Source organism: Oikopleura dioica, chromosome 1, assembly GCF_907165135.1.
Source record: "Oikopleura dioica chromosome 1, OKI2018_I68_1.0, whole genome shotgun sequence".
Lineage (NCBI taxonomy): Eukaryota > Metazoa > Chordata > Appendicularia > Copelata > Oikopleuridae > Oikopleura > Oikopleura dioica.
The window spans coordinates 13520717-13547256 of record NC_137291.1 but is presented as its reverse complement, the minus strand read 5'-3'; the positions used below and the strand labels follow the sequence as shown (position 1 = coordinate 13547256).

General features: G+C 40.0%; 7 protein-coding genes across 9 annotated transcripts; 6 read left to right on the top strand and 1 right to left on the bottom strand.

Annotated features, from left to right (window-relative positions):
* Window positions 1-245: 245 nt before the first annotated feature.
* LOC145712265 (uncharacterized) lies at window positions 246-4773 on the top strand. Its single transcript, XM_081789954.1, has 6 exons — window positions 246-288; window positions 560-689; window positions 1171-1267; window positions 1616-1797; window positions 3839-3964; window positions 4357-4773. The coding sequence occupies exons 1-6, from the start codon at window positions 246-248 to the stop codon at window positions 4454-4456; spliced, it is 678 nt and encodes a 225-aa protein (XP_081646080.1). The 3' UTR covers window positions 4457-4773.
* Window positions 4774-10499: 5726 nt separating this feature from the next.
* Window positions 10500-11788, top strand: LOC145711075 (uncharacterized). Its single transcript, XM_081788801.1, has 6 exons — window positions 10500-10546; window positions 10602-10876; window positions 10917-11054; window positions 11315-11431; window positions 11470-11532; window positions 11575-11788. Exons 2-6 carry the CDS (start codon window positions 10695-10697, stop codon window positions 11783-11785), a joined length of 711 nt encoding a protein of 236 aa, XP_081644927.1. The 5' UTR covers window positions 10500-10546; window positions 10602-10694; the 3' UTR covers window positions 11786-11788.
* Window positions 11789-12352: 564 nt separating this feature from the next.
* LOC145707701 (uncharacterized) lies at window positions 12353-13199 on the top strand. Its single transcript, XM_081785265.1, has 3 exons — window positions 12353-12475; window positions 12514-12867; window positions 12921-13199. The coding sequence occupies exons 1-3, from the start codon at window positions 12400-12402 to the stop codon at window positions 13064-13066; spliced, it is 576 nt and encodes a 191-aa protein (XP_081641391.1). The 5' UTR covers window positions 12353-12399; the 3' UTR covers window positions 13067-13199.
* A 1223-nt stretch (window positions 13200-14422) lies between these two features.
* Window positions 14423-15934, top strand: LOC145711086 (uncharacterized). 2 transcript variants are annotated; one of them, XM_081788814.1, is made up of 4 exons: window positions 14423-14609; window positions 14688-15206; window positions 15253-15538; window positions 15585-15934. In XM_081788814.1, exons 1-4 carry the CDS (start codon window positions 14586-14588, stop codon window positions 15866-15868), a joined length of 1113 nt encoding a protein of 370 aa, XP_081644940.1. In that variant the 5' UTR covers window positions 14423-14585; the 3' UTR covers window positions 15869-15934. The 2 variants fall into 2 exon arrangements, with proteins under 2 accessions (XP_081644940.1, XP_081644939.1); XM_081788813.1 differs by having other exon boundaries at window positions 14688-15209; window positions 15585-15932.
* On the bottom strand, window positions 15933-17884 carry LOC145711085 (tubulin alpha-1 chain). Its single transcript, XM_081788812.1, has 3 exons — window positions 17733-17884; window positions 16222-17392; window positions 15933-16153 (listed from the first exon to the last, which is right to left on the bottom strand). Exons 1-3 carry the CDS (start codon window positions 17779-17781, stop codon window positions 16021-16023), a joined length of 1353 nt encoding a protein of 450 aa, XP_081644938.1. The 5' UTR covers window positions 17782-17884; the 3' UTR covers window positions 15933-16020.
* Window positions 17885-18151: 267 nt separating this feature from the next.
* On the top strand, window positions 18152-20662 carry LOC145712264 (uncharacterized). The gene is made up of 7 exons (XM_081789953.1): window positions 18152-18156; window positions 19417-19757; window positions 19804-20041; window positions 20083-20187; window positions 20230-20310; window positions 20360-20442; window positions 20481-20662. Exons 1-7 carry the CDS (start codon window positions 18152-18154, stop codon window positions 20660-20662), a joined length of 1035 nt encoding a protein of 344 aa, XP_081646079.1.
* Window positions 20663-23736: 3074 nt separating this feature from the next.
* Window positions 23737-25826, top strand: LOC145698029 (uncharacterized). Of its 2 annotated transcripts, none has more exons than XM_081775244.1 (5): window positions 23737-24049; window positions 24209-24489; window positions 24534-24606; window positions 24849-25141; window positions 25454-25826. In XM_081775244.1, the coding sequence occupies exons 1-5, from the start codon at window positions 23752-23754 to the stop codon at window positions 25496-25498; spliced, it is 990 nt and encodes a 329-aa protein (XP_081631370.1). In that variant the 5' UTR covers window positions 23737-23751; the 3' UTR covers window positions 25499-25826. The 2 variants fall into 2 exon arrangements, with proteins under 2 accessions (XP_081631370.1, XP_081631364.1); XM_081775238.1 differs by having other exon boundaries at window positions 24843-25141.
* Window positions 25827-26540: the final 714 nt, after the last annotated feature.

Here is a 26540-nt window from a genome sequence, read left to right as displayed (position 1 = left end):
TTAGCGGCGCTTTTTCTTATCTAAAGCAGGAGCTCATAATTTGCAGTGGCAGGAATAGCAGCATTCGTTATCGTTATGCAAAGACACCTGAAAAGGACCCAAAACCGCCAAGTGCGAAATTCACATCTCTTCTTGCTTCACACGCCCTTCTATTTCGGCTCTGTCTTTAGAGATAAAGAAAAAGACACATACGGGCACGTTTGGCGGGAGGGTTTGTTGTGGGGATCGGGGGACCACAGAGGAATATGTCGAAGCATTTTGCTTTCATTCTTGTTTTTGGCGAAGAAGGTTGAACTTTTAGGAGACCTTAAAATTGAACATCGATAACGAAAATTGCAGAAATATAACTGAGGGCCCCGTGGTTTCAGTTTTGCGACTTTTTCGTTAAACAATAATATTGAAAAATTTTCAGAAATTCCAAGTAAAAAACCATAAATCATCAAAAGTGATGATGAATTTGATGTTTTATTCAATTTTTGGTTTGAGAACTCATCAGAAAAAATCGCTAATGTGCTACTGTCGGTAATACGAGAAATCATTTTTTCCATCCAATCAAAAGACTATGACTACACCAACATCACCGCGACCCTCTTCGTCGTCGTCATGATCGTCCTCCTCCTCGTCCTCCTGGTCTGCTGCCTGAAAACATTCCTCGTCTGCCGCCGCCAGAAAATCGTAAACGACAGGAGGTAAAGTCGATTTTCTAAAAAAAATTAGACCTTGGCCCGTTTGGCTAAGAAAATAAGCCAAGGAGCAGACGGCTTAATTATTCTTAAAATATTCACGGCCAACGAGATAACCTTTTGGTTCTGAGTTTATCGAGGAGACGCGCTCTTCTGGGATGAATTCGAAGCTGCGAATTTGAACTTTAAATGGTTCTAATGCTTTAAATTTCGGAAGGAGCCCCTTATTTCGTTGCTCAATTTTAAAGAATAATAAATTAAGGGTCTTATCATAGGGATACCCTCAATAAAAAAGGTATTTTAAGGGTGTAGAGGGCAGTTGAAGGCAATTTTGCCAAAAATGTGCCCTTTTGACTTCAATAGGTTAAAATTGCTTATGGAATTTTTTTTCTAAAGAAAGTTGATTGAAAGAAAAAGCTTAGCCAAATCTTCAGGTCGTCGGAAATGACATGATTTTGATGAGAAAAGTTTATTAATTTCTGTTTAGAAGAAGGCGGATGATGCGGCAGAATCAAATGGCGCAAAATCAAGTCATCAACTCGGAGGATTTTCTCAGGGCGCTCACGCTAAGCCAGCAGGGAAGGGTTTTAATCACACGACCACGTGCACCACCGGATTCATCATCGTTTTTCTCTAAGTTCCTGGCTTTTATTAGTTAGCTAAAACAAAGAGAGACACGTAAAGAACACCTGTTTTACCCTGGTAGATAGTTCAAACATATAAGAGCCATATTAAATGATAATTCTGTTTAGATTTGTTTCTGATATTTACAAAAAAATAAAATAGTCTGTCCTATCATTTGTTATGATTTTGCTCCTTTTAATTGATTGCCAATGCCTATAATAATGATTAAATATATATTAATAGTTAAAATCTTACTTTTATGGTGTCGAAAAAGTAAATATTCTCGTGAAACCCAGTTGAAGCATCAGTTGGAACTCCCTGGCGAATCATCTTCCCGCTCTTATGGCGATGAACCACCAGCATACGAGCACGTGATCGGCATGCCACCAAGCTACGACTCCATTGTCATCCTCAACGGCGTCCAGAGCAGAGCTACGTCTGTAGTTGGCTCTGTTCTCGATACTGTCCGATCGCTGAGAAGAGGATCTAGGTAAGATAGAAGCCTCTTTAGAGAGCTGAGTTTTTATGTAACATAGGTCATCCCCTTGTTACCAGGATAAACGTTGGCGAAAATCTGAATTTAGCAGGATAAACCCCAGGCAAACTTGCCCCCATGTTAGCAGGATAAACTTTGGCAAAAGGGCTCATTGTTAGCAGGGTAAACTTTGGCACTCAATTAACAGGGTAGCGTGAATCATCAGCGCTCGCCCAGGGCGTGACGTAACTGTTAGCCCGAGGAGGACTCAACCTGCTGGAAGAAAATGCGAATGAAGCAAATCTGCTTGAAATACAAGTGAACAATTTTATATTATTAATTTTAATTTTGATATATAATTTTTTTAAATTAATTTTTAGGGCTTAGGAAGGTAGGCACCAGAGTTGTAGCTAAGGCTTAGCTGCTAAGCTTTATTTTGAAACTGGCCATCTTAGATCCGATCCGGAAACTCCCAGCCTGGCCTCGGAATTCTGACCTGTCTAAAAACCTGAAACAGGTCCTGTTTCCTGTTTTTTGGACCCTGTCCTGTTTCCTGTCTTGCATTTCGAGACCAATATAAACCTGTAAACAGGCCTATTAACAGGAAATACAGGAAAACACGCCTGTATACAGGAACAGCCCTTTAAAAGTGAAACAGGCCTGTAAAAAAATTGCAGGAAAACAGGCGAGAAATAGGGAAGATCGGGTATTTTTCGTAAAAATTTTCTTGGAATTTCGTTCAAATATGTTTTAAAGAACCTATTTTTAGTCGGAACTGTCTATAGACATGATTATAACGAGAAAAAATTTTTAATTTTGATTCTTCAAGGAAAAATAAAAAACCTGAAATTTGAGTTTACAGGCCTGCAAAGCCTGTGAAACCTGTAAAACCGGACCTGTTATCCTGTCCTGTTTCCTGTTTTGCAAATGGGCCAAAAATAAGATCCCTGTAACAGGGACCCTGTTCCTGTCTCTGTTCCTGTTTACAGGATTCCGAGGCCATTCATTAGATCAAGCGACTTCGATGAAGTATAGCCCATATCATTATAGAATATAGGGACTAATATCTTATACAGACGACTCGCACAATTTGGCCCAATTTTGTTTTCCCGATTTCTCAAAAAAGGACCGAATTGTGCGGGTCCGAATCATTAGATAATGTTTAATTCTTCGGAAAATTAGCAAAAAGGGCCGAATTGTGCGGGTCCAAATTGTGCGAGTCGTCTGTATATCCAATATTGGATATAATATCTGCATCATTGCTGACCTGAGGTCAAGTTGGGGTTACCTGGGATCACTCGGGATCAACTTTGGAGATTTTTCTTCTTGAAAGATGGTTAGAGTCCGAAAAGGAGCAGGTACGAGATCACCCCGTTATCAATGGTCAAAATAAAGCTCAGCTTCCGAGCTTTCTAATACTGTATAATGTGCCTACCAGAGTTTCGAATTTGCTGAGTTGAGTGAGCTGAGACTGCTCAGTGATTTTCAAAAGTGAACTGATCTGCTCAGCTCAGACGATAAATTATCGTCGATAATCATTCAGCTCAGCTCAATGATTTTAACACAATTTTACTACTAAAATACAGTAAAAAGTAGCTCAACTCAGCTCACTCAGCTCAGCGAAAATAAAGCCAAATTTGCAACTCTGGTGCCTACCCTCCTAAGCCCTAAAAATAAATAATTAAAAATACGAATAAATATCAAAATTAAAATTAATAATGATAAAATCGTTAATTTGTATTAAATACTGAATTTATAAATATATATTGAAATTTTCAAGCAGATTTTATGTAGATATTTTTCATTGGCATTTTCTTCCAGCAGGTTAAGTCCTCCTCGGGCTAACTGTTACGTCACGCCCTGGGCGAGCGCTGATGATTCACGCTACCCTGTTAATTGAGTGCCAAAGTTTACCCTGCTAACAATGAGCCCTTTTGCCAAAGTTTATCCTGCTAACATGGGGGCAAGTTTGCCTGGAGTTTATCCGGCTAAATTCAGATTTTCGCCAACGTTTATCCTGGTAACAAGGGGATGACCTATGTTATTTTAATTCAAGAGCTGTCTCGGCTGTTGGACCAACCGATTCACCCAGGACTGCGATCACTTCTGCCCAGAGCGATTGTGGCTCAGCAAAATCTGAATCCCTCGTCGCTTCAGTTTCCAACGCGCAGTTTGTCCACAGGTAAAATAAACACAAAAAAATAACGACCCCTCTACAGTTGGGTTACTACTGACTAACGCGTAAAAAAAGACTTGGAGTACTCTTGAGAATATTTTATTAACACGAAGGGCTCTTGAAAAATTACGATTCTAGTAGGAAGATCAAAAAGAAGTCTTCGGAGAAAAAACGAGTTATTACCGGTCATTTTTGATTGAATTATTTGAAAGGTGGTCGATTTTCGATCATTTCGGGGGGATATACTTAAGGAAAATTGATGTTTTAAGGGTGTACGGGCAGGTTAATGACATAATGAGCAAAAATGATCCATTTGGACTTCGATGGGTTAAAATTTTGAGCTTTTTAAAGAAAAATCATTTTTTGAGTCAAAAATCTCATCCTTTTTCATTTTCTAGGCACGATTGTGAATCAATGGTCGCAAGCCAAAGTGACTCCGTCAAACGAGGAAGATCAATCCGAAAACCAAGGCTTGAAGAAGAAGAAAACTCAAACTAAGACAATCATCATCTTTTTTTGATTATTTAACAAAATAATTTTCTTTTGCACAATTTCTTCACAAAAAATTATAATCAAAAAAGACGAGCGGGTATGTGTAAGTATATCCATTCAAGCTAAAAGAACTGTGGACCGTCTGAGTGATGCTTGCTGAAAATGACCACATGTTTGATCGACTAAAAATAACAACGGCAAAGAAAATCCAACCCAAGATGTATAAAGAGAAAACTCCCGAAAAATGAAAAAGAAAAACAATCAATTATAAAAAAACAGCTTCTTGAATAAAGTTCAAATCTTCATTTTTTGTAATAAATACAACTCAAATATTAAAACATAAATTGTTTTGCGGATCATTTATTTTGGACCAGAAGCATTATCATAGCAGTAAAAGAAATTTCTGACAAGATAAGAAGATCCTGCATCATGCCAGGGATCGCTGACATAAAATTTCAACGGTCCTGAAGAATAAGCGCTAGATATTAGGTAGGAACCAGAACCAATAACCAGCCCATCTTGTTTCAAATCGTACTCAACGTAGAATTGATTAACGGGAGCTCTGACTTCAAGAGAATAATTATTCCATTCTCCAGACGTACATGGTCTATTAACCGCTTTTTCGCTGCCAACTTCCGGATAATTTACAGCTATATACAAAGAATGATCGCTTGGGTTTCTCCATATTGCAAACACGCGATCTCCAATGCTGCCATAATTACCTCCACCGGTGACGTGAAAGATTGATTTCCAGTCGTCTAAAGGTAGAGTATGATCACAGAAAACATCAACGCTTAGAGCGAAATGCAGGGTCACACTGTTGGTGGACATGACACACATTTGCCGCGGTTCTAGTTCACAACTATCTATTATCGTGATTTTTTCTGAGAATTTATGGCAAATTTCTGGAATCGTCACTGAGCAGTCGTTTGAGGCTGGCGATGCACAGTAATTAGTTGTAGTTGAAGTTGTAGTTTTGGTTGTGGTTGTTGCGGCTGTAGTTGTTGTGGTTGTAGTCGATGTAGTTGTTGTGGTTGTTGTTGTTGTTGTTGTAGTCGTTATAGTTGCAGTTGCTGATGTAGTTGACGTCGTCATGGTGGTCGTTGTTGAAGTCGTCGCTGTTGAAGTTGTAGCTGTAGTGACTGTTTTAGTTGTTGTCATTGTCGCTTTATTGGTTGTTGTGGTGACTGTCGTTGTCGTTGTATGTAGCATGGTTTGTGTCAGCATAGTTGGTGATGTTATTTTGGTAATTGTTGTTATGAGCATAGAAGTGGTTGCTTCCTTTTGAACACTTGTCAGTGCTAAACTTGTTGATGCAGTTGATTGTGCACGTGGTGATGTTAATGGCCCAGGGGCTTGAACAGTTGTTGTCATTCCTGGCGCAAGGTCTTTATCTAGAACATCCACTCGTCTTATTTTATGATTATTAATAGGAATCGAAATTAGAATCCCAGTGAAAATAATCAAAAAAATTGCCCATATTTTTTCGCTTCTTTCTCTCATTTGAAGAATAGAACTGACTGTGAAAATAATGATGAGAGCATTATCATTAACAGGCTAACATACCCCAACGATAAAGAGAAAGTTTGCTTCCCCGAATATTGCACTTTTTTATTTGCAAGGAATAAATAATTCCGAATAATCTCTTCTTTCTCCCCGTGTTGTCTCTACTCCCGCGGCTTATCTGTTTTCCCTACAGTCGGCCGAAGAAGATTTCTGTATAATAAATTCGACGTGAAGCTCATTAGAGGACGCCAGTTCAATCTGCCTCGGCCAAAACTCCAAATAACCAGCAAATTATTGAAAAAAATAGTTAAAAAGATGCCTTTTTGGTTAAATGATTCGGCTACTCGTGAAAATTTGGGGATTATGGAGGACATCCACAACTGGGAATACAAAGGTAATAGCTAGAAGTCGCCTGTAAGCTACATGCGACGTGAGATAAGATAGCATGAAATAATTTTGTAAAAATATTTATCTCGAGCTCAAGAACGCCGAGCACAAGTTTGCGAATTCTCTAATCTCGCGTGTTTAAAAGCTCTACATGGATTTTTTAAACGTTATCGCTGAGAGACAAGCATTTTAAACGTGTTTTAGTATAAGTAACTACCTCGCTTGGTGAGATATACTTACTTGCTTCCAGGTAGATAAATGGGAAAACACGGCTTTTTTTTTAAGAACTTGATACCCTTAAATCATCAAATGAGAATCGGCTCTGCAATCTATTCAGGAACCCTGACTCTAAAAAGCTGAAATGAAAAGCCGCGTAGCGGCTTATTTTTCTGCGAAGCCGCTTTGCGCGAAAATCAATAAAAGATGTAGACTCTACCATTTGCGAAGCCGCTGTGCGGTTTCGTTAATAAAAAAGCCGCTACGCGGCTTTTCATTTTAGCTCTTTAGACCCTCTAGTTTTTTATTTAAGATCTGCTTGAAATTAATTTTATTTAATTTATTGTATAAATTATTTCAGAAAATCAAGTTTATTTCTTTGCAATCTTTCTAAAAAACATCTTGTGCAGCTTGCTAACCTCGAAAAATTTCTCAACTCGCAGCTGCAGATTAGAGATTTTCACGACGAAACTTAATTATATCTTTTTTTTCTAGCGTTTATTGCGTGGAAATGGGCTGGAATGGGATTGATCTTTGTGTTTGTTACTGTGTTTTATGTTTGGTACAATATTACGAAGCGGAAAATGAGGCTGAGAAGATGAGAACGGAGTTGAACCTGTACAAACTTTGGTTGAAAATGAATTCAATAAATTATCTAAGAGAAAAGCGGGAGAAAGCGATTTTCATGGAAGGGGAGAAGAGCTAGACACGCGTGAACTTTATTATTCAACTCAGCGACAGTAATTAGCAATAACGTAAAAAGAGCCAAGAGGGAAGGAGATTTGATTATCGGAAACTATTTGAAGCAAACAATGATCATAATGACAGAATGAAATATAAATATTTCACTTGGATAAGTCTTTTCCGATGCCTATTCCGATTAAAAGAAGAGAAGCAAAGAAGAATATTGATGCAAAAATCACATTGATATTATCTATCTTCATTGATTCAAAATCACTATACACATAATTTATACACAAAAAATAAATTGTATAATAAATAAAAAATAATTTTAGAAAATAAAAAATCATAGCAATAAGGCTACTCAAAGCGTGATAAATGAATAAAAATGGAAAATTCAATTTGATCATGAATGAATCTGCTAGTTCTACGAATATTTCGGAATTTCGATAGAGGAAGAAAGACGCAACTAGAAAGAAATTATAAAAAACAAGCAATTTTAAAAATTGATTCGTCATTTGTTTTTGCATTTCCTTCAGTTCCTTGTTAAATTTCATTTGTAAATCATCGAACTCCATTTTCTTTAAATCTTTTTGAAAAATTTCGAGGCGAAGCTTTTCACTATTTTTATTCTGTTCTGTGAGAATATTTATGCACTCCGAAATTTTATTGTCGATTTTTTTCGTCATCGACTGCTTGTATTTCTCATATTCGATTAGTTGGAGACTCACCTCCTCCCTTATAATATCGTAATTTTTATCTTTTGTTTCAAGATTATTTTCGATGTCTTCAAATTTAATACGATGCACCGTTTTAAAATCCTTCAGTTCTTCGGAGAAATGATTTTCTTGCTCTTTTACTCTGGCATTCACGATTTCTTCAATTTCCATTTTCGAGAGTCCTGAAAATTTTCTTTCTCCTGGAAGGCCTGGGAACTCTTTATCTTTGTAGCTTCCAAGAGAGCTTTCTGACATAATTGATGAACCTGACATCTTTGTAATACGAAAATACTTTTATAAAATGGCGAGGAAATCTTTCGGGCTGCCGCTCGTAAAAAGCTAAGTCTCATTAAATTAACTCATTGTAATGGTTTTGAATAAGAATAAAAAAGCGGATGTTTAATAATCGTTTGAAAAGCTGAGATCGAGAGTCATTCAGAGAAATGACATGCTCAGGTCTTCTTTTCAAAGCATTTATTAGCTTAAACAGATTAAGATAAAATGGTTATCTGTTTATTTATGATAATTTATTAAAATGGAGGAAGAACTCGTTTGAAGCGTTTAGATTGAAATCGCTTGTTCTCTCGTTTTTGCTGTTGTTGTTGTTTTGGGATTGCAGCAGCAGAGCTCAGTGGAACTTCTCCGAAGGATTGAAGCGATGACGATCTTGGTGGAGGGAGAGGCTTAGCCTCGGCGTTTTCTTATCTGCGGTTTAAAATAGGGTTATATCATCATTGATGATTCAGCACGAAAAAGTAAATCGTAAATATGATGCACTAAAGAAGTTTCAAACCAAAACTTTGGCACCTGCGTTTCCCATAATATTTCAATTTTCTAACTGATAAACTCATATTTCTACCAATAATAAACGATGATTATGACTTGTAAGTTCTAGAAGAATTAGACTTAGTGTTTTCATAACATTTAGGCGAAAATTCTGTCCCGTGCCTAATTTGTTCATCACGTGGCTAAACGTGTCAGTTGATCTTTCGGCAACATGCTTTTTAGCATTTAAAAATTTCAGGACTTTTTAGAAAATTTCAGCGTTTTAGACAAGCTAGACAGGAGGAGTTCCGGTGCTTTAGATCGATTTTGATTAAGAGGAGAGCGAAGTTAATCACCACGTCAAAAAGTTATTTCAGGGCTTAGCTTCTTTGAGCCTAAAACCCGGCGATTATATACTAGAACGTGCTGCTACCAAAATGACCAGTAATCGGGGGAAGAGTACTCCGAGTACTCCGTTTTAGAAAACAAAAAGTGAAGTCTTGAATTTCGACTTCTTCATTCTTCAAATTTGTGTTTGGAATTTGAGCTATTGCGGCATGATCTGATCCTTGAGACTCGAAAATTTGAAGCGAAATTACTCCTCCTTGTAGAAACAAACAACATTTTATTACAGAAATTTAAGGGTGTGTCGCTGTTATTGGAAAAAAGCAAGATCATGTGAAAAAAGTTGGAGTCAAAGGTGTCTTAATTTTAAGTGTTTTGGGTGAATGAGGATGATTGAGTTTGCTAAATTTTGAATAGAAACTTATGTAATAACACCCATATTTCAGCTTGTAATCAATTCGTATTTCACGATCTGTAAATTGTGAGAAATGCTGATTATTCTGAGAGTTGATCACCTGCTCCCAAGTGCACCAAAATTAAGTCAACATAAATTCAAATCAATAATGGAGCTTTCTTTTTTTCAAGATTCATTTTCTAACAACCTTGCGAGATTGAACGAAACTTGCACGGATCTTGATCTTGGTGAGATATGCTCAACAAACTGCGAAAACAACCTTTTGGCGTGTTTTGGTGACTGCAACCCTGGCGATGCTGCATGCGAGAGAATTTGTATCCGGGAAGGTTTTGACTGTGTTGATGGATGTCCTTGCCATGCTGATTGTATTCTCGGATGCGAAAATTGTCCAGCCGACGTTTGCAGTATTTGTGCTTTTCCCGAAGAAAATGAAGATCATCTGAAATGTTTTGCGGAACTCGAAAATGAGCTCTTTCAATGCATTCAAAACTGTGGAGGAAGCTCAAGTTGTGTTACTCTTTGTACCGTCCAGTACTCGCAGGACATTTTGAATTGTCCTTGCGAAGAAGGATGCCCTGATGGATGTCCTTGCCCGAATTATCAATGCTCAAAGCTCACTTCGGTTTTAATTATAAATTTAGACCCTTTTGAGTATCCCCTGAAGCGCAGAGTTGCAAATTTTGATCATTTTTCTGAGCTGAGCTGACCTGAGTAAAAATTTCTCTGAGCTGAGCTGAGCTAGCCCTTTCAGAGATCATTGAGCGTAGCTGAGCTGAGCAGACCTTTTGTTTAGGAGAGTTGAGCTGAGCTGAGCTGAGCGGACCCTAATTAGAGCTGAGCGGAGCTGATTTAGCAGAGCTGAGCTGTTTTTACTGATTTTTTGTAGTATAATTGTATTCAAATCATTGAACTGAGCTGAGCTGAGCTAAGTGATAATTGTTTGAGCTGAGCACTGCTCAGCTCACTCGGCAAGCTCAGCTCACTCAGCTCAGCAAATTTGCAACTCTTTTGAAGCATGAGCATGCACTTGCGAATTTCAACATCTTCACTCAAGACTTAAAAGTATTGCTTTCTTACTCTAACAGAATCAGTTGATGATTCAATAAAATTATTCTAGATAAATTATGGGCCAGAAAAAAGCAGATTTTTTGGTGAAAGTGGATGCTCAATTTTATACAAAGGCGCAACCTATTTATTTGGAGGATGGGTAATGGATGAATATGGAAACGCGATTGAATATGCAACGCATGTTCTCGATGGTTGCGATATAAAAAAGGCTGAAGGCGTGAGTTTTTATTTTGATTGCTTCTATGGATCCGTTGGATACTTGCCGAGAGACGGAGACCCAGAAGCTTTTATCATGCTTTACGATGGAAACAATCATATTCAAGGGTTGATGATGCAAATTTTTTATTTGTTAAATTCTTTTAAGTTATGATGGCTCAGCATTTTTATCTGAAGAATTACCATCGACAAATTACGGCCATGAAATAATTGGTGGCCATATTCCAGCTTACAAAGGAAATCCAATTCTAATTGGAGGCGAGTCCTTATTAGTAGAACGCTACAGGTTTGCCATTTGCCACGTAGAGAGGGGCTATCATTCGAGCCTATGATTGGAGCCATCCAGTATCTCTAGAATCAGGGCTAGTGGTTAGGGCCAGGGACTGTGAACTCTTAAGAGGGGTCCGGGAGCGAAGCCCACTGGCTTAGGCCTTAGGTGGGGGGGTCCCGGGGGGCGTAGCCTCCCGGATAAGGTTTAGGGTTAGGGGAATCTTGAATGATAACCCCCTTCTACCATTTGCCATCAACATCGCAATCAAAATCTAGTGCTACTGATGGGTGGATAGTTGATGAGAAAATTCCTGAATTCCCAGATGAACTTCTATATGCCTACTCGTCCGTTTGGGGCGACTTTGGAGTTGTTATTTTCCCTGGAGAAACTGGGTAAATGTATCATTTGAAGCGCGAAATAATACAATTAGATCGGATCGAATAATATGGCGACTGTTCGACGATGAATGGACTAATATTGGCATAGTTCCTTGGTTTGATAAGTGAAATTTATTCTTATTCTATATATATTTCAGGACGTCGCGACGAGTGTTTTCAAGAGCCGTTCTTTTTCCAAATAACGAGGTGATGGTTATCGGCGGTGGTACAGAGGAAAAACTGACTAAATTTACGTTCAATGAAGATTTTACTTCGATCGAAGGAGAATATCTTGACCATTCCCCCTTCCTCTCTTGGTGGAACCCATATGCAATTCTTGTGCCTGATGGTTACTGTTTGCAAAAATAAATACTTCATTCGTACGAAAATCCATGCAAAGCTAAAGCAAATTAAAAAAAACTTGCCCAGATAAAGAGATTTTGAAATTCGTTCGGAGCACCTTTTATCCCGTTCTCGAACATTCGACAATTCCGATCGTGTCCCAAAGAACCCACGAGTAAGTCGATTGTTTTGGCCATAAACTTCATGGAAACTTCAAGCTCTTGTAATTACTTCTGCGGCTTGTTACTCTTGCTCCTTATGCAATGAACGGGGAAACATGCAGAGGAATGCATGTTTTGCTCATTCCGCTATTTGAATGAGTTTATTTGACAGGGCGAAATTCTTTCCGAGAAAACGAGAAATACGCTGGATTTTTCGATGAATTAGCAGTATTAGTAATACTGTATTCCCCGAAATTGATCACCAAGGGCGAGTTTTTGATTATAAGATACTCAAAAAGAGGAGTGTAAAAATGCTATTTAAGCACATTAACAATCGCTGAGCTTGATTTCTAATCTTGATTTGTTTAATAAGCAAACAAATAATTTGAATTACTGAATAAACTTGCGATAGCCTAGTTTGAAAGAAGAAACAGAGACTTAACTTCATATATTTATTTTACTTATATTTTTCTTTCGACAATGATCTGGCCTCGATTATTTCTAGCAATGCTTTCTGGCATAGCTGGCCTTAATGACTTCCAAGAGTTACAACGAGGTGAACTCAAAATTGATTGAAATTCATGAAAGTGTTAGGAACACGAGGTTATCGTTTCGAAACTTTGGACTACGATGGCGATGGTGTTCCCGATCATAGAGACCTGGATGATGACAATGATGGAATTCCTGATGCTTCTGAAGATGACGATGGTGATGGAATCCCAAACATAGAAGACATTGATGATGATGCTGACGGGATTCCGGATATAGATGAAGACAACGACGGTGATGGAATCCCTAATAAGCTCGACATTGATGATGATGGTGATGGATTGCCAGACGACGAAAAAGATGAAAACGGAAATGGCATTCCGGATATTCAGGAGTTTTCAATATTTTATAACGCAACTCAGGTGTTCAGTGGCGAAAACAAAAATCGAACAGACATAGGTATAGTTGACGCGCTATACAGTTATAAAAGGGTTATTATCATATTTTTTTAGGCGACCCATCTTGCTTCGACAGTTCCGTCCTCTGTGAACAAGTTGGAAGGAACGAACATATCTGCTATTCGGACGAAATATTCGAATACTGCTGTTATTCTTGCACAAGACTAATCTACACAATGGGCAACGAAGAATCGGTTTAATAGTAATATGATATTACTAATATCGGATTTAATAATCCCGCAGAAAAGAACAACCTTTTCAAAAATGAGTTCTGTGCATTATTCATTAAAATTATTTTTTCTGCAGCCGCCTTACTAATAAATCACATCTTACATGTAACTTGGTATTTTTCTTATTTCTCGAATCTGTCAGAGCCTTTTTATTGGCACTCAGCAAAAAGTCGGCTAAATTTTGGCTCAAATTATATAAATATTATTTGTTTAATATTATACAAATTATTAAATACGCAACCTGTGTTATTAAAATCAACGTTTCCATAACCAATAACTCCTTTGTCATCAGTAACAATAAACCCAGACCACTTAGTTATGACTTTCTAACACATCATTAGTCCAAGAAGTACTTTGGTAATAAACTTCTGCCCTGAGACCAGGTAGAGGACCGGAGACGTAAGGAAATGACCTTCGCGCATATTTTTCATATAAGAAGGTCGCGCCGGAGCAAATACTCTGTAACAAACTCGGGTAGCAAACTTCAAGAGTAAAAAAACACGCGGCATTATGACACTCAAATTATAGACTGAAATGCTATCGGAATTCCAACGCTCGTCATAAAACGCACCCTTATGGTCACCTTGAGAATTTCACGAAAATTGACAGGCGGGGGGTTGTTTTTTAGCGGTTGAAAATGATCATTTATGAACTCAATGAAAATTGAGAAGAAAATTCAAAAATGAAAATCCCCCCAAAGCGCGTTAAAACTGGGTTCTTTCGTAAACTGAATCCACTCGAGATTGTGAGTTGCTGGAACTGATAACGGTAAGCCCCTTGAGGACCGATGATGCGTCCTCATTGAAATTTGACGGGAAGACAACAACTAGGCTAAGATCATTTGATACTGTTATTTCTCTATTCATTCAAACGCTCTGCTTTCCAACTGAGCTTTTTGACGACTCTTTTTATTACACTGATTTTCTTTCCTGAGAGTTCCTCTTTCTGACAGATCAAAAATGACAGAGACAGTTTCAAAAATTAGTACAACGCGCAAAATTCTTATCGTCGTGAATTTTATTTTGCTCGTTGGTTTGATTGTCGGTCTGCTCTTTCTGAAGAAATCGGACTCTGAAAACAACGATGACAGCGACAAAAAAGGATAACTGAAAAGAAACTTGATTTTGAAGAAAATAAATTAATCGATCAAAAGGTCTATTTCAATTCTCTTCCTGATTTTGTGTTGGAAAATAAATTTGTCTACCAGTCTATGTCTACGAGACTTGATTCCAAGATGAGCCTTTTCTAGAATCTTTCATATCCACTTTCAAGATTGCTGAAAAGCCTTGCCTACCCAACAATTCTCCACTAAAACGCCAAGAAGAGGTCATCTTATTGACACTAGCACTCAACTTGTAAAAATTTGAGTTACAGTGCCCGCCCACGAAAATTCAAAAACAAGCGTGCGGGCATTTTTGTCGTCGTGGGAAAGTGGAATTCTCCAATCAGATTATCTCAAAATCAGAGTAAAAACGTGGAGAGAAAAAAGATGGATTTCGAAAAGGTGCAAAAGGTAAGATCAGAGATTCTATTTTCAGACAAGAAGCTACCAGACAAGAACGTTTTAGAAGAATCAATTGTCTATTTTTAGGCTGTGAAAATGGCCGAAACGGAGATGAAATCGAATGCACAAAGAAAGAAGGAAAGCATCAAAGAGGTGACGTTGATGATGGAGGAGTTTGTTCAGAACGCTGCGAGAAGAGGTGAAGTTTATCCATCTGAAAAGGAAGCCGGTCTAAATTTTGAGCGAGCGGACGTAGGTGGCTGCATTTTCCCGCCTACGCTCATATTTTCAACCGGTAAAAAGGCGGGAATGGAGGAAAAACTGCAGTGGTTAAAGAATCGATTCCACACCGTTTTGAAAGACATCAACTGCATCAGCGCGCAAACGGAAAACAACTTGCGATCGGCGCTTGAATTCGAAGTTTTTCAAGTGATCGACGAAGCGCAAAAAAACGGTGTTCTCGTGGACTTGGATGTCAAGGAATTTGTCGAGGGGCTTTGGCCGAAGGTTGATGAGAAGGAGATTCAAGAGGAAGATACAGTCACGTGGATAAAACGGGCGGCAAAGACAATAAATCGCGGACAGCCGGAATCGTCGAAAAAACCAGTGGTGAGCTAAAATCTCGGAGAAAGATAAAAACCTGTCTTTTCAGTCGTTTGTTGACTACATCGGAATGGAACTGGGCGGAGAAGTCCGAGGCATCTCCCTAAAGCAACTGGAACTCCAAGAACAAGAAGCAATCAAGGAAGACCTCCGCCGCGAGAACGAGCGAAAACGAGAAGAAATTCGACGAAAAGTAGAGCAACAGAAAAAGGAGGACGATGAAAGATTCATAAAGGAAAGAAACCAAGAAGTGCGAAAAATGATGAGAGAGAAAGGCCGTGATTTCAACTTTACGGCTGAAGTTTTGGACGAATTCATTGAAATAGCTGAGCAAAGTAAGAAATATTCATCTAAACTAAAGTATCTTTTACGCTTTTCTAGCTGTGAAAAAGAGATGGGACGATGAAATGGATCAGCAATTTTCAGCTGCAGAGGAGACTCAGGAAGAACAGCCTGCCCAAGCTGAGGAAGAGGAAACCCTAGTTGAGGAAGAAGATTTCGCCGAAGAAGACGACTGGACCGCGGAAGAGGACGAAGAAACCGAGGGGGAAGATTCTGATTCATCATACGAATTCCTCTCTTCAGTAGTTATACCAGTTTCGTCGAATATTGACGGACCGCCAAAAATGGAACAATTATACGATTTTGAATGCCAGTACCGGTAATAGATCTGTCTTCGTTGGTTGTTCATCGAATAGCGTAATAAATTAAAGAACGAGAGTTTATTCGTTTTTGTTTTTTGTGGAAAAATAACCACCATGATTTATTTCACAGCAGGAATTTGTAAGAAATAAGGGTTGTGGAAAGTTTGAAGTGTTTAATATTCTTCTTCTTCACCATCCTCGGCTTCGATGGAGTCGATTCCGACTTCTTCGTAATCCTTCTCGAGGGCAGCAAGATCCTCTCGGGCTTCGGAGAACTCTCCTTCTTCCATACCTTCTCCGACGTACCTAGGAGGAATTGGTTAGATGAATGAAGACATAGAGGAGTATGAACAGTCTTTAAAGATTTGACTTACCAGTGGACGAAGGCTCGCTTGGCGTACATGAGATCGAACTTGTGGTCAAGTCGAGCCCAGGCCTCGGCGATGGCGGTGGTGTTGGAGAGCATGCAGACGGCTCGCTGGACCTTGGCGAGATCACCTCCGGGAACGACGGTTGGTGGCTGGTAGTTGATACCGACCTTGAAACCAGTTGGGCACCAGTCGACGAACTGGATGGTTCGCTTGGTCTTGATGTTGGCGATGGAGGCGTTGACGTCCTTGGGGACAACATCACCTCGGAAGAGGAGGCAGCAGGCCATGTACTTGCCGTGTCGGGGATCGCACTTGACCATCTGGTTGGAGGGCTCGAAGCAGGCGTTGGTGATCTCGGAGACAGAGAGCTGCTCGTGGTAGGCCTTCTCAGCGGAGATGACTGGGGCGTAAGTGGCGAGAGGGAAGTGGATTCGAGGGTATGGGACCAAGTTGGTCTGGAACTCAGTGAGATCGACGTTGAGGGCACCGTCGAATCGGAGGGAAGCAGTGATCGAGGAGACGATCTGGCCGATGAGTCGGTTCAAGTTGGTGTAGGTTGGTCGCTCGATGTCCAAGTTTCGTCGGCAGATGTCGTAGATGGCCTCGTTGTCGACCATGAAGGCACAGTCGGAGTGCTCAAGGGTGGTATGGGTGGTGAGGATGGAGTTGTATGGCTCAACAACAGCGGTGGCGATCTGAGGAGCGGGGTAGACGGCGAACTCGAGCTTGGACTTCTTGCCGTAGTCGACGGAGAGTCGCTCCATGAGGAGGGAGGTGAATCCGGATCCGGTACCACCACCGAAGGAGTGGAAGATCAAGAAACCCTGGAGACCAGTGCACTGATCGGCGAGCTTTCGGATTCGGTCGAGGACGAGATCGATGATTTCTTTACCGATGGTGTAGTGACCTCGGGCGTAGTTGTTGGCGGCATCTTCCTTGCCAGTGATCAGCTGCTCGGGGTGGAAGAGCTGTCGGTAGGTGCCGGTTCGGACCTCATCGACGACGGTGGGCTCGAGATCGACGAAGACGGCTCGTGGGACGTGCTTGCCAGCGCCAGTCTCGGAGAAGAAGGTGTTGAAGGAATCGTCACCTCCACCGATGGTCTTGTCGGAGGGCATCTGTCCGTCGGGCTGGATACCGTGCTCGAGGCAGTAGAGCTCCCAGCAGGCATTACCTAAATAAAACAGTCAAATCCTGTTTCGGAGAATACGTGATCGGGGCAGAGAATGGTGCACTTGAGACTTGGCTAATATTGGGGCAGTTGGTTGCGCATTTTTAAAATGCGGCGTGATTCAAATCGATAACCGTTGCCCAGGACTACTCATGCTCAAATTACTGTATTTCCCAAATCGTTCAACAAAAATAGCGATTTTCACAGGAGAAATCAGAGGTTAGATGATCAAATTTTAATTTAACTTAACAAAACGATCAATTTTAAGATTTTTTAATGAAAAATTTAAAATAAAAATTATCGAACTTGATTTTTAAAGTCCTCAAAATGTCTCTGAACTTACCCATCTGGACACCAGCCTGGCCGACATGGACGGAAATAACTTCTCGCATGATGAAAAAGAAGAGAGTTCAAACTTTGATCCGCTGCGTAACAAGCTGCAAAGTAGAATGAATCGAGCAGTGGAGGCAACGGCGACGAGGGACGCGATCGGCGCCACCTGTGGGCGCGCGACCCTCGAATAGAAAACCATGGAGACCGTTTCAAAGGTCGCCGACTGGCAATTGCCAAAGCCGTAGCAACCGATGGAGTGAAGTTCTTCTTGAGATGAATCGAAGTTGGTATGTTCAACAAAGTTCTTCACATGGCCTTTTCTTACAGTTGAGTTTGCTACAGTAAAATGAATAAAACAACACTGGATGAATCAGTAGTCGACTCATCATTTATTAATTTGAGGACGGTTATTGAATAAATCAAGATAAAATGAGGTCAGAAAAATGTCAGTGCTTATTCAATATCTTTACGCTACAAATTTGGGAATCATAGAGGACTAAGATGACGGATAAAGTGAATATTAACCTACATGAACTTTGACATGAAATTTCGCTTTCTTAAGGCATTTATATAAGCATAAGTAACCATCACTGATTGACAAATGTGCAATCTTATAGTGAAAGTATTGATGGTTATATTGAAAATTACTCTTCGTTACAGTTTTCTTCCTCGAAAACAGGTACTCAAGGATTACCTCAAAATGTGTCGATAGCAAAATAGCGAGATTAAAAGGCTTAGAACTGAATTTTTAATGATAAGAGTGGCGAATTCTCACGCCTGAAAGCTGATTTTCATATCGATTTCTTTTTCGGCCAGCACCTGTATGCCGCTACTGTGTGAAATTTTCTTTTTGTCATTTATTTTTTGAGAAAATCACGCGGTGCATTGGATCGATTTTGTGTGCACAAAAGCGCGTGTTCTGTTTGCCTCCCGAGGCTATCAAAGTTCTATTGACGGGGTTTTGAATTCGCTGGGAACGGTATTTACGGAAGTGCCACTCGTGGCAACGGGCCTGTACGGCGTTGCCTAGGCACTCGAGGCGAGGAGTGCAGTGCCCTTAGGCGCCGACGGAAATTAAAAGGGCCACATGGTGGTTTTGTTTGCGAAGTTTTTCGGGACAAAGGCGCACTTGACGGGAGCAAAGTGGAGAGGGGGAACAATGGACCACCGGCTGCTTCTGATGGAAGGCATAAATGGAGGCAATCTTCGATTTCAATTCAACTCGCGCAAGTTTCAAAGAATCGTTAGACAAAGGGGCTCCTACTAGCATGCCGACTTGTTGCTTGAGTTCCTTGCTATTAGATTTCGTTGAAAAATGAAGACTAAATCTCGGTCTCTCAAGCATATGATTCATAATAATAGGTCTAAAAACTCTCTTTTTCGACATAATTCAATGAAAATTTTCAATTCCACGCGGGGCAAGTGAGAAACAGAACCCCGATGAATTGCTGAAATCAAGGAAGAAGGACTCCTGACTTAGATTATCTTAATGTCTATTGTATATTTTGCTTCTAGAATCAGAACTGGACCATGATTTTTGTTTTTGAAGAAAGTACAGTTAGAGAAAAAATGTTGGAATTTCTATCTGACATAAGGAAAGGTTTGATTTTACCGATGCTTTTGGGTTCTATAAAGCCTTTATGATAAAGGCCTTTATTTTTTAATTAACAAAAGTCATCAAACCTTTCAAAAAGAGGCAGCCGATGCAAAGGCTTTATCTGCGACAAACCAGTCTCCTGCCTAGGAACGCTTTACAACGTCATCTACCAATACAGCTTCATCTTCAGCATCTTCTCCTTCTTCATCTGGATTCTCCTCCACAAATTCTGGGCGACTTTTCTTTACTCAACCACGCTCGACTTTTTCAAGAAGCAAAAAGACGCCGAAACCGAGTCTTTCAATCGCAAAGTCATTCTCAAACCAAACTGGAGTAACTGTTCTCTCAACGCTTTTCACGCAGTCAGGATTATTTACAACCTTTGTTTGGCGTTTTTCGGCATTTTAAATCTTGTCCAAGGATTTGGCACTGTATCAAGTAAGTTTCAAATTCTATTTTTCCTCTTTTATCATCCCCTTTTCAGTCGGATTGGCGAATATCTTCTTCATTTCCGGCGTCGGATTCCATCTGTACGTATTTCTTTGGCAATGGCACGTGGGAGGATCTGTCAAGCAAAAACTCAAGACCTTTCTGACTGGAGAAAGTACTATCAACACGACTGGGATGTTCCTCCATCTCTTCACGCTGTATTTCACTTGCCAAGAGCTAGCGGTTCATAAGAGCGACTTGCACTTTTCGGACAAATCTGGTGACCACTCTAGGTATAGTTATCGCTTAGTATACCCTTAATTATGTATTTAAGCGAGTATTCTCGGCTTCTACACCTCCATTTGGCCGATAAAGACGCTATTTTGGGCTCAGTTATGCTCAGACAACTGTCAATTAATGCCATTCCCTCCATCCTCAAGTAAGGAATTATCCAATTAATCTCGTGCTATTCTTTTTTCAGGGCATTATTGGAATTTAATTTGTTTCAAATAAACGAAGCTCGTGAGCCACCATCAATCGCTGGATTTACCCTTTCTACTCGGTAATTAATTACTCGGTCTTGTGGACAGATTATGAAAGTTTATTTTTAGTGGAGTTCTTTATGGAGAACTGGGTTGCTGCTTTTTGTTGTCGCCAATTTTAGGAACGGTTTATGAGCTTATGGCAGTTATAAGTTTATCGTGCTTCAAATCATTTTATAAACCAAAAAAGTCGGACAAGTCAAGGCAAAATACATTATCGCGATGTTGGTGCTCTTCTTTCTCCGTCAATTCTACATTGTTTACTGTACCTACCTCCTGAAAAAGCAAACTGAAGATCCCCAGCCAGAATCCGAAAAATCTGACAAGGCAAAATCCATCACTTCTATTTGGGAAGAATTTAAACGCGACTAACTTTTGAACCAATTTTTGACAATTTTTTTGCATGTACTCTTCCTTGTTTTCAATAAAATCATCATTTTTCGAGAGCGTCTCTAGAACATCTCTTGTTGACAGGGTTGAAAAATGGGGGCTCCTCAGTTTTGAAAAATAATTTTTGAAAAATCATGCAGGATATTGCTCAAATTTGGGAGCAAAATAATCCGCATAAGCTGAGAACTGGATATAAGGTCTCAGCGCTGAGGCATCGGAACGTCGCGGTTTTATTCGAAATCAAATTCGGGTAAGTTACAGGGCCGAAGTACAGTTAGCTAAGTGGATTTAAGTACTGAATATTGGTGGAGGGAAATGCAAAAACGAATAAGAAAAGGAAAATCTGAAAAACAGGAAAAGTTCGTCATTTTTGACCGGATTTTTGGCCCTTTTTAGGCTTAAAATTCGCGAACTCAAAATCAGAAAGAGCTAGACAGAAAATTATTCGAAGCCTGTGGAAACGGATTCCGCGCAATGGGCCCTCTTGGAAAGCCAAAATATCGAGTCGTCCGGCAACTTCTACGAGAAGGCGCGACAATCGACTTTTTCGCGAAACAATGCCCGGTCGATAATAATGGAAACATCGAAGAGCTTGAGCAGCAGATGGAAAGGTATCTGACAGACAAGCAGGAAAAGCCACATGCTCCGCCGGAGTTTCCGGAAGAAGCGTTTACTGAGTTGTGGGAAGATTACGTTAACTGTATTGACATGGTTCAAGGAAAGGGTTGAACAGAAGACCGAAATGTGAAGCATCGAAAATCGCGGTCTCAAAACTCAACCTTTAAAAAAGATCGTCTAAGCCAGCATCCCGAATGTCACGATATCTTTCAACTTTTAGTCAAGCGCTTTGACTACCGCGCTGACACTGTTCCGGAAGTGCGCAATTGTTCACTGCTCGGCGACGCTATGATTTGGCGCAATTGGCCGGAAATGCTCTTCCTCCTCAAAATTCAGTACGACAAGCATCCTTTTCTAGCAAAGCGGTTTCTAAATTTTTAAATTCTTTTCTTTGACATATTTTCAAAATTTAAAAATTCCTTTTTTTTCGGATCGAAAAAGTTCATTTCCCGGCTGAATTAAAGCCAGCCTTAACCCATCGCTACGTTTAAACCATTTGATTGGCAAACAGGAAATAAGTCGCGTGCGGCTTTTTCAAATTAGGTTCCTGAGAAAGCCGCAAGCGGCTTTTTTCTTCAATATTTCAATCGAATTTTGATCTTAACCAATCGCTGCTTTTTAGCCATTTTATTGGCAAATCGAAAATAAGCCGCTAGCGGCTTTTTCAAAATGGAAACCCTGAAAAAGCCGCAAGCGGCTTTTGTCTTCTATATTTTAATCGAATTTCGATCTTTCGCTTCGCCAATAAAATGGCTTTCTGCACCAATGAGTTAATCTATTTTTGCAACAGAAACTTTTGGGCAGCACCAAAAAAATTTAACTCTTCGAAAACCGCAGAAACAGCATATTTAAAGTACTCGTGGGAATATGTCGCCACGGAGCCAGACAAGGACGAGGCAGACCGCGACGCAATATTATCAGGTTGTTTAGCTGAAGACAGGATAAGTCTTATGTAACATGGTGTTTTTTAAGCAATCTACGTGTCGAGCGATAAATTCATCAAAACAGCTCAGGAGGACTGGAAGTTGTACAAACAGTGGCTCAAGAATGATGGAAACGAAGAGTTCAAAATTGATGCTTATATGAAGACGACGATCTTGTCCGTGATCAACTTTTTCGACAAAATGTCCTATCATCACACCATGCTCTTTTCAAAGGAGGACTTTGACTGGTTAGCCAAGGATGACCAAATCAGGTGAGATCACGTGAAAATAGCTCTGAAAAAGATAAGAAAGATGAAAAATGCCAAATAAGCATTTTATGCAGGAGAACGTACTCAACACTCAAGTCCTTGCCGGACGAGTATTCAAGTGCCAAAGCTCGATTCTGGCAGCTCAGCCCATATCTATCCGTTTTGCTTATCAGCAGAAACTTTTTAACCCACAGCCATCTAAAACTCATTGAACTTTTCAGCGGGATGATGGACAATCCAGATACCGACAACTCCGACGATTCCGAGCCCGATCATAATCAAACTACATGAAACAGTCTTCATCCCTTTTTCTATTTTTTAACTGTATATTTATTTTTTGAATTTTTTTTTGTAATAAAATTGAAAAACCATAACTAAAGTGTTTAACTCTTGACTCAAATTTAACCCGTTGACGCATAGTGGCCAAATTTTCGGCAAAGCTAAATTTTGTCATCTTCAGACGATAAGCCGCTCGCGGCTTTTTGGATGTCTTGAATCAAAAAGCCGCGAGCGGCTTTTTCTTCTTAAATAAAGTTTGGCAAATGAGGGCATATTTTTAGGGTTAATTTTTATTGCCTTGGTTTTGTCTCTTTATATTTTTGCGAATATTCAAAATATGCTTTCTCTAAAAACTCAAATTCGTAAAATACTATTCTGAAAATTCGAAAAAGTCAGCTTTGGCTGTCGTTAGTTGATTCGACCATCGTGAAATCGCGTTTGGCTTCGGTCTTGGTTGAGTTTCAGATTGTTGCCTAAGGCAGGTGCATCCTCCCGACCGTTCATTTCCATCCCCACGCATTAGCCACTCTTTCTCAGAAACCAGCGCGATAGACCCAGAGATAACCCAAAAGATAGAGAGCATGTCAAAAATACGAAAATGAAGCACGGCACAATTGGCATAACACACAGACCATTTTTTACAACTCAGGAACAGGGATGAAGCTAAATTCAAGTAAAAATACAGACAGAAGGCTATTTTAAGTTTTTTCAAAATATTTTGTTACTAACCGAGCCCGTCGTAGTTTGACTTCAAGAAAAATTTCACAGAGGGAAACTTGATGCTGAAATTATATAAAAATCCTATTTCGAAGCTTCTTTCGACTCGAAAATTGTGTTTTCGAGCCATTTTTTTAAAAAAATTTTATGCAAAAAATCATTTTTTGACTCGAAAAAACATTTTTTTGACTCGAAAAAGCATTTTTTTCAAATTTTTTCTCTATAATTAGAATTCTACGGCCCAGCTTCATCCCCTCCAGTAGTAATGAAACGAACAGTACCAGACCCAGAGCCACCCGATCCAGGTTTCAACTGCTGGTCGCGGCTTCCGCACAAGATCAGCTGCCAATGGTCCCGCGAAATCCTTCTCCCCGACGTCTACTGTACAAAAACTCACGATTCTAGCGTCAACGAGCGGTGCTATTTGGACCCAAGTCTGTCAACCGGGCAAGAGATCGGGTGTACAATTAACTCGACGGACTTTTATTCCAACTATGAAATCAGGCTAAGCTCTGACGGGGAGGAGCTAGCGAGAATAGAAGACTTTGATATCGGCAAATACTGTAAGTGGAGACGGAAGGGTGTTGTGCTCCGTGTCTATTCTAAAGAACAAGAAACGCCTCGGTCATCATTTTTTGATCATCGAAAAATAAGTTTATTGCAAAAACGCTTTTGCGTTTTGATCAATTACAAGTGCGTCTCGACCATAATTGAAATTTCAGTGGTAATCGAAGAGCCGCCACGTGACTTTGCTGCCTCGCGCATCGACGGCCGCGTGCGTCTGGAATGGAGCAACAGCGGAAACCACTGGTTGAATATTCTCTACGGCGACCAGTTGGTGCTCGAGCTCCTGTACAAACCTTATCTCCAAGTGGCCGGGCTGACGCGCCGCTTCATCGGCTACGAGAAGGACCTTCAAGGGGTGATTATGCTCAACGATATTCCCAACTCAGAGGTCTTAGAGCTCTGCATCCGAGTTCGCAAGGATGACTCAATAAGAAAAGTAGCTCTCTTTGCCTCGTATTCTTCTCTAAAACCCAATTCAAGGAATGGTCTCCCTGTTCCAAGCCAGTAATTCTTATGCCTGTTAGTCAACCAACAACTCTTCCACCGACCTTAGGTAAGTCTTCTTTTCTTCAGCTAAATTGGATTATCTCAGAAACAGACAGTTAAAAACCTGTCTGCGGAGAGGCCCAAGAGATAGATTACACTTATCTTGGGTCAGGAAGGTTCGTCCTTCAAATGTACAAGATCGTTATTTTGACCCCAAACATGTAAACTTGTCAAAAAGCGGCAGTTAACATCTCAACCCTTTTTTCTTTGTCTTTATTCTCTCCACGAATAGCCTTATTCTAGCGCCAGAAGATTGCGAAAAATTCAACCTCTGTGGCCCGCGAAACGGGACAAAAAATGACATGGAAAATGACCTGGCAATGCTGACAAGTTCCATCATCGTCGTCGGCTCGATTGTCTTTGTAATTATAATCATCAAATCGAGCTGGAAGAAAATCCACATGTGGCTGCTCCCTCCGATTCCAGAGCCGATTATTGTCATTCATGAGACGCAAAGGGATGAACCGGACGTGGAGGAAACGAGGCTGTTGAGCGTCGAGAACGAGACAAGACTTTCGAGCAGGACAGAAGCTTGCCTCAGGGTAAGTTCTGATTTCGAAAAGGATGAAACTGGGCTGTCACGTGACAGGATGTTAGGCTTCAGGAAACTGCTCACAGCGCTAAATCAATGTTATTTTGACAGATTTAGGCCAGCTTAGAATTTTTGATCTAGGTCAAAATTTTCATTTTTAACCCATCGAAGCATAAAAATACCAAATAATTGGTAAACCACTTGAAACATTGTCCTCCCTTTTTCGCACCCACTGAATTACGAAATCGGACAGAAAGCGGTCCATCCAGCCAGCAGTTGTTGGATCCCCTAAGGTCGTGTCTCGGCTAACAATCCAATTTAGACAGCTGAGTCCGTCGATTCGGGCATCGCCGCCGCTCCCAGCTAACAAAACATCATTACGACCGTCTTGAGCCACCGCTAATCTTATTTTATATACATAGCACTTTTATTAGCTTCTATTTATATTCTCCCTTGCTGGGTTTCATTTCTTCAAAGACAAAAAAAAGCGAATTAACATATTTTTAACCACAATCGTTATCTACCTAAACCAGACAACTCGCTCTTTCCTGCGTTTTACTGTACTACTCCTGAAGCAAGAAAGAAAGAAGGATTTATTTATTGAAAAACTCCAAAATATTGAAAAGGGGCTTTTTCATTTGCTTGTAACTGTATTTATCATTTTTTTCCAGAAAGGTAATAAAATTATTTACAACTGAAAAACAACAATTTTATTTATTGACATTTTCAAATTTGTCAATTGTTAAATTAAAATTTTCTAGAACAAATTTGTTTATTTTAAAATTTATTTTCAATTCTTTTTTAATTCCCAACCCGGGATAATAAAAAAGAATTGAATATAAAACTTTAAATAAACAAATTTGTTCTAGAAATTTTTTAAAAATATTTTTTTGCACAGCGGTTTTTGACAATTATTTATCGAACAGTGGTTTTTACTATTTTTCTTCTTCGATTCTAGTTTGTAAATTCTAGAGCAAATAATCCGGCAGATCATATCCAAAAGCCTCGTAGTCCTGTCGATAATGAGATAGCAATGCATCGCGGTGGTTTTTGGGCAATTTGCGAAGAATTTCTTCAAGCGTCGCTGTTTCTGTTTTTGCTGAGTTGTTCTTCGTTGAGGATGTTCGATGCGGGTTGACAGAATCGGAATGTGCGAAGACGTGCGAAGAAGTCAAATTTGAGACTTTTAAACGAGAGAATAGCGCGTCCAAATCTTCCGCGATCGTTTCCACGTGACCGATGAAGCTGTATTGGCAGGGCTGGCAGTTCGTGAATTGAGGTTTCCAGTGCATGTCGGCGGAAAACTTGTTGTTTGAGACTAACCAGCTGACAAACTCTTCAAAAGAGACGGAGAAATTTTGTTTGATCGCCAATTCGGCCGTTGCTGGAGCATTCGGCTTCATGAAACG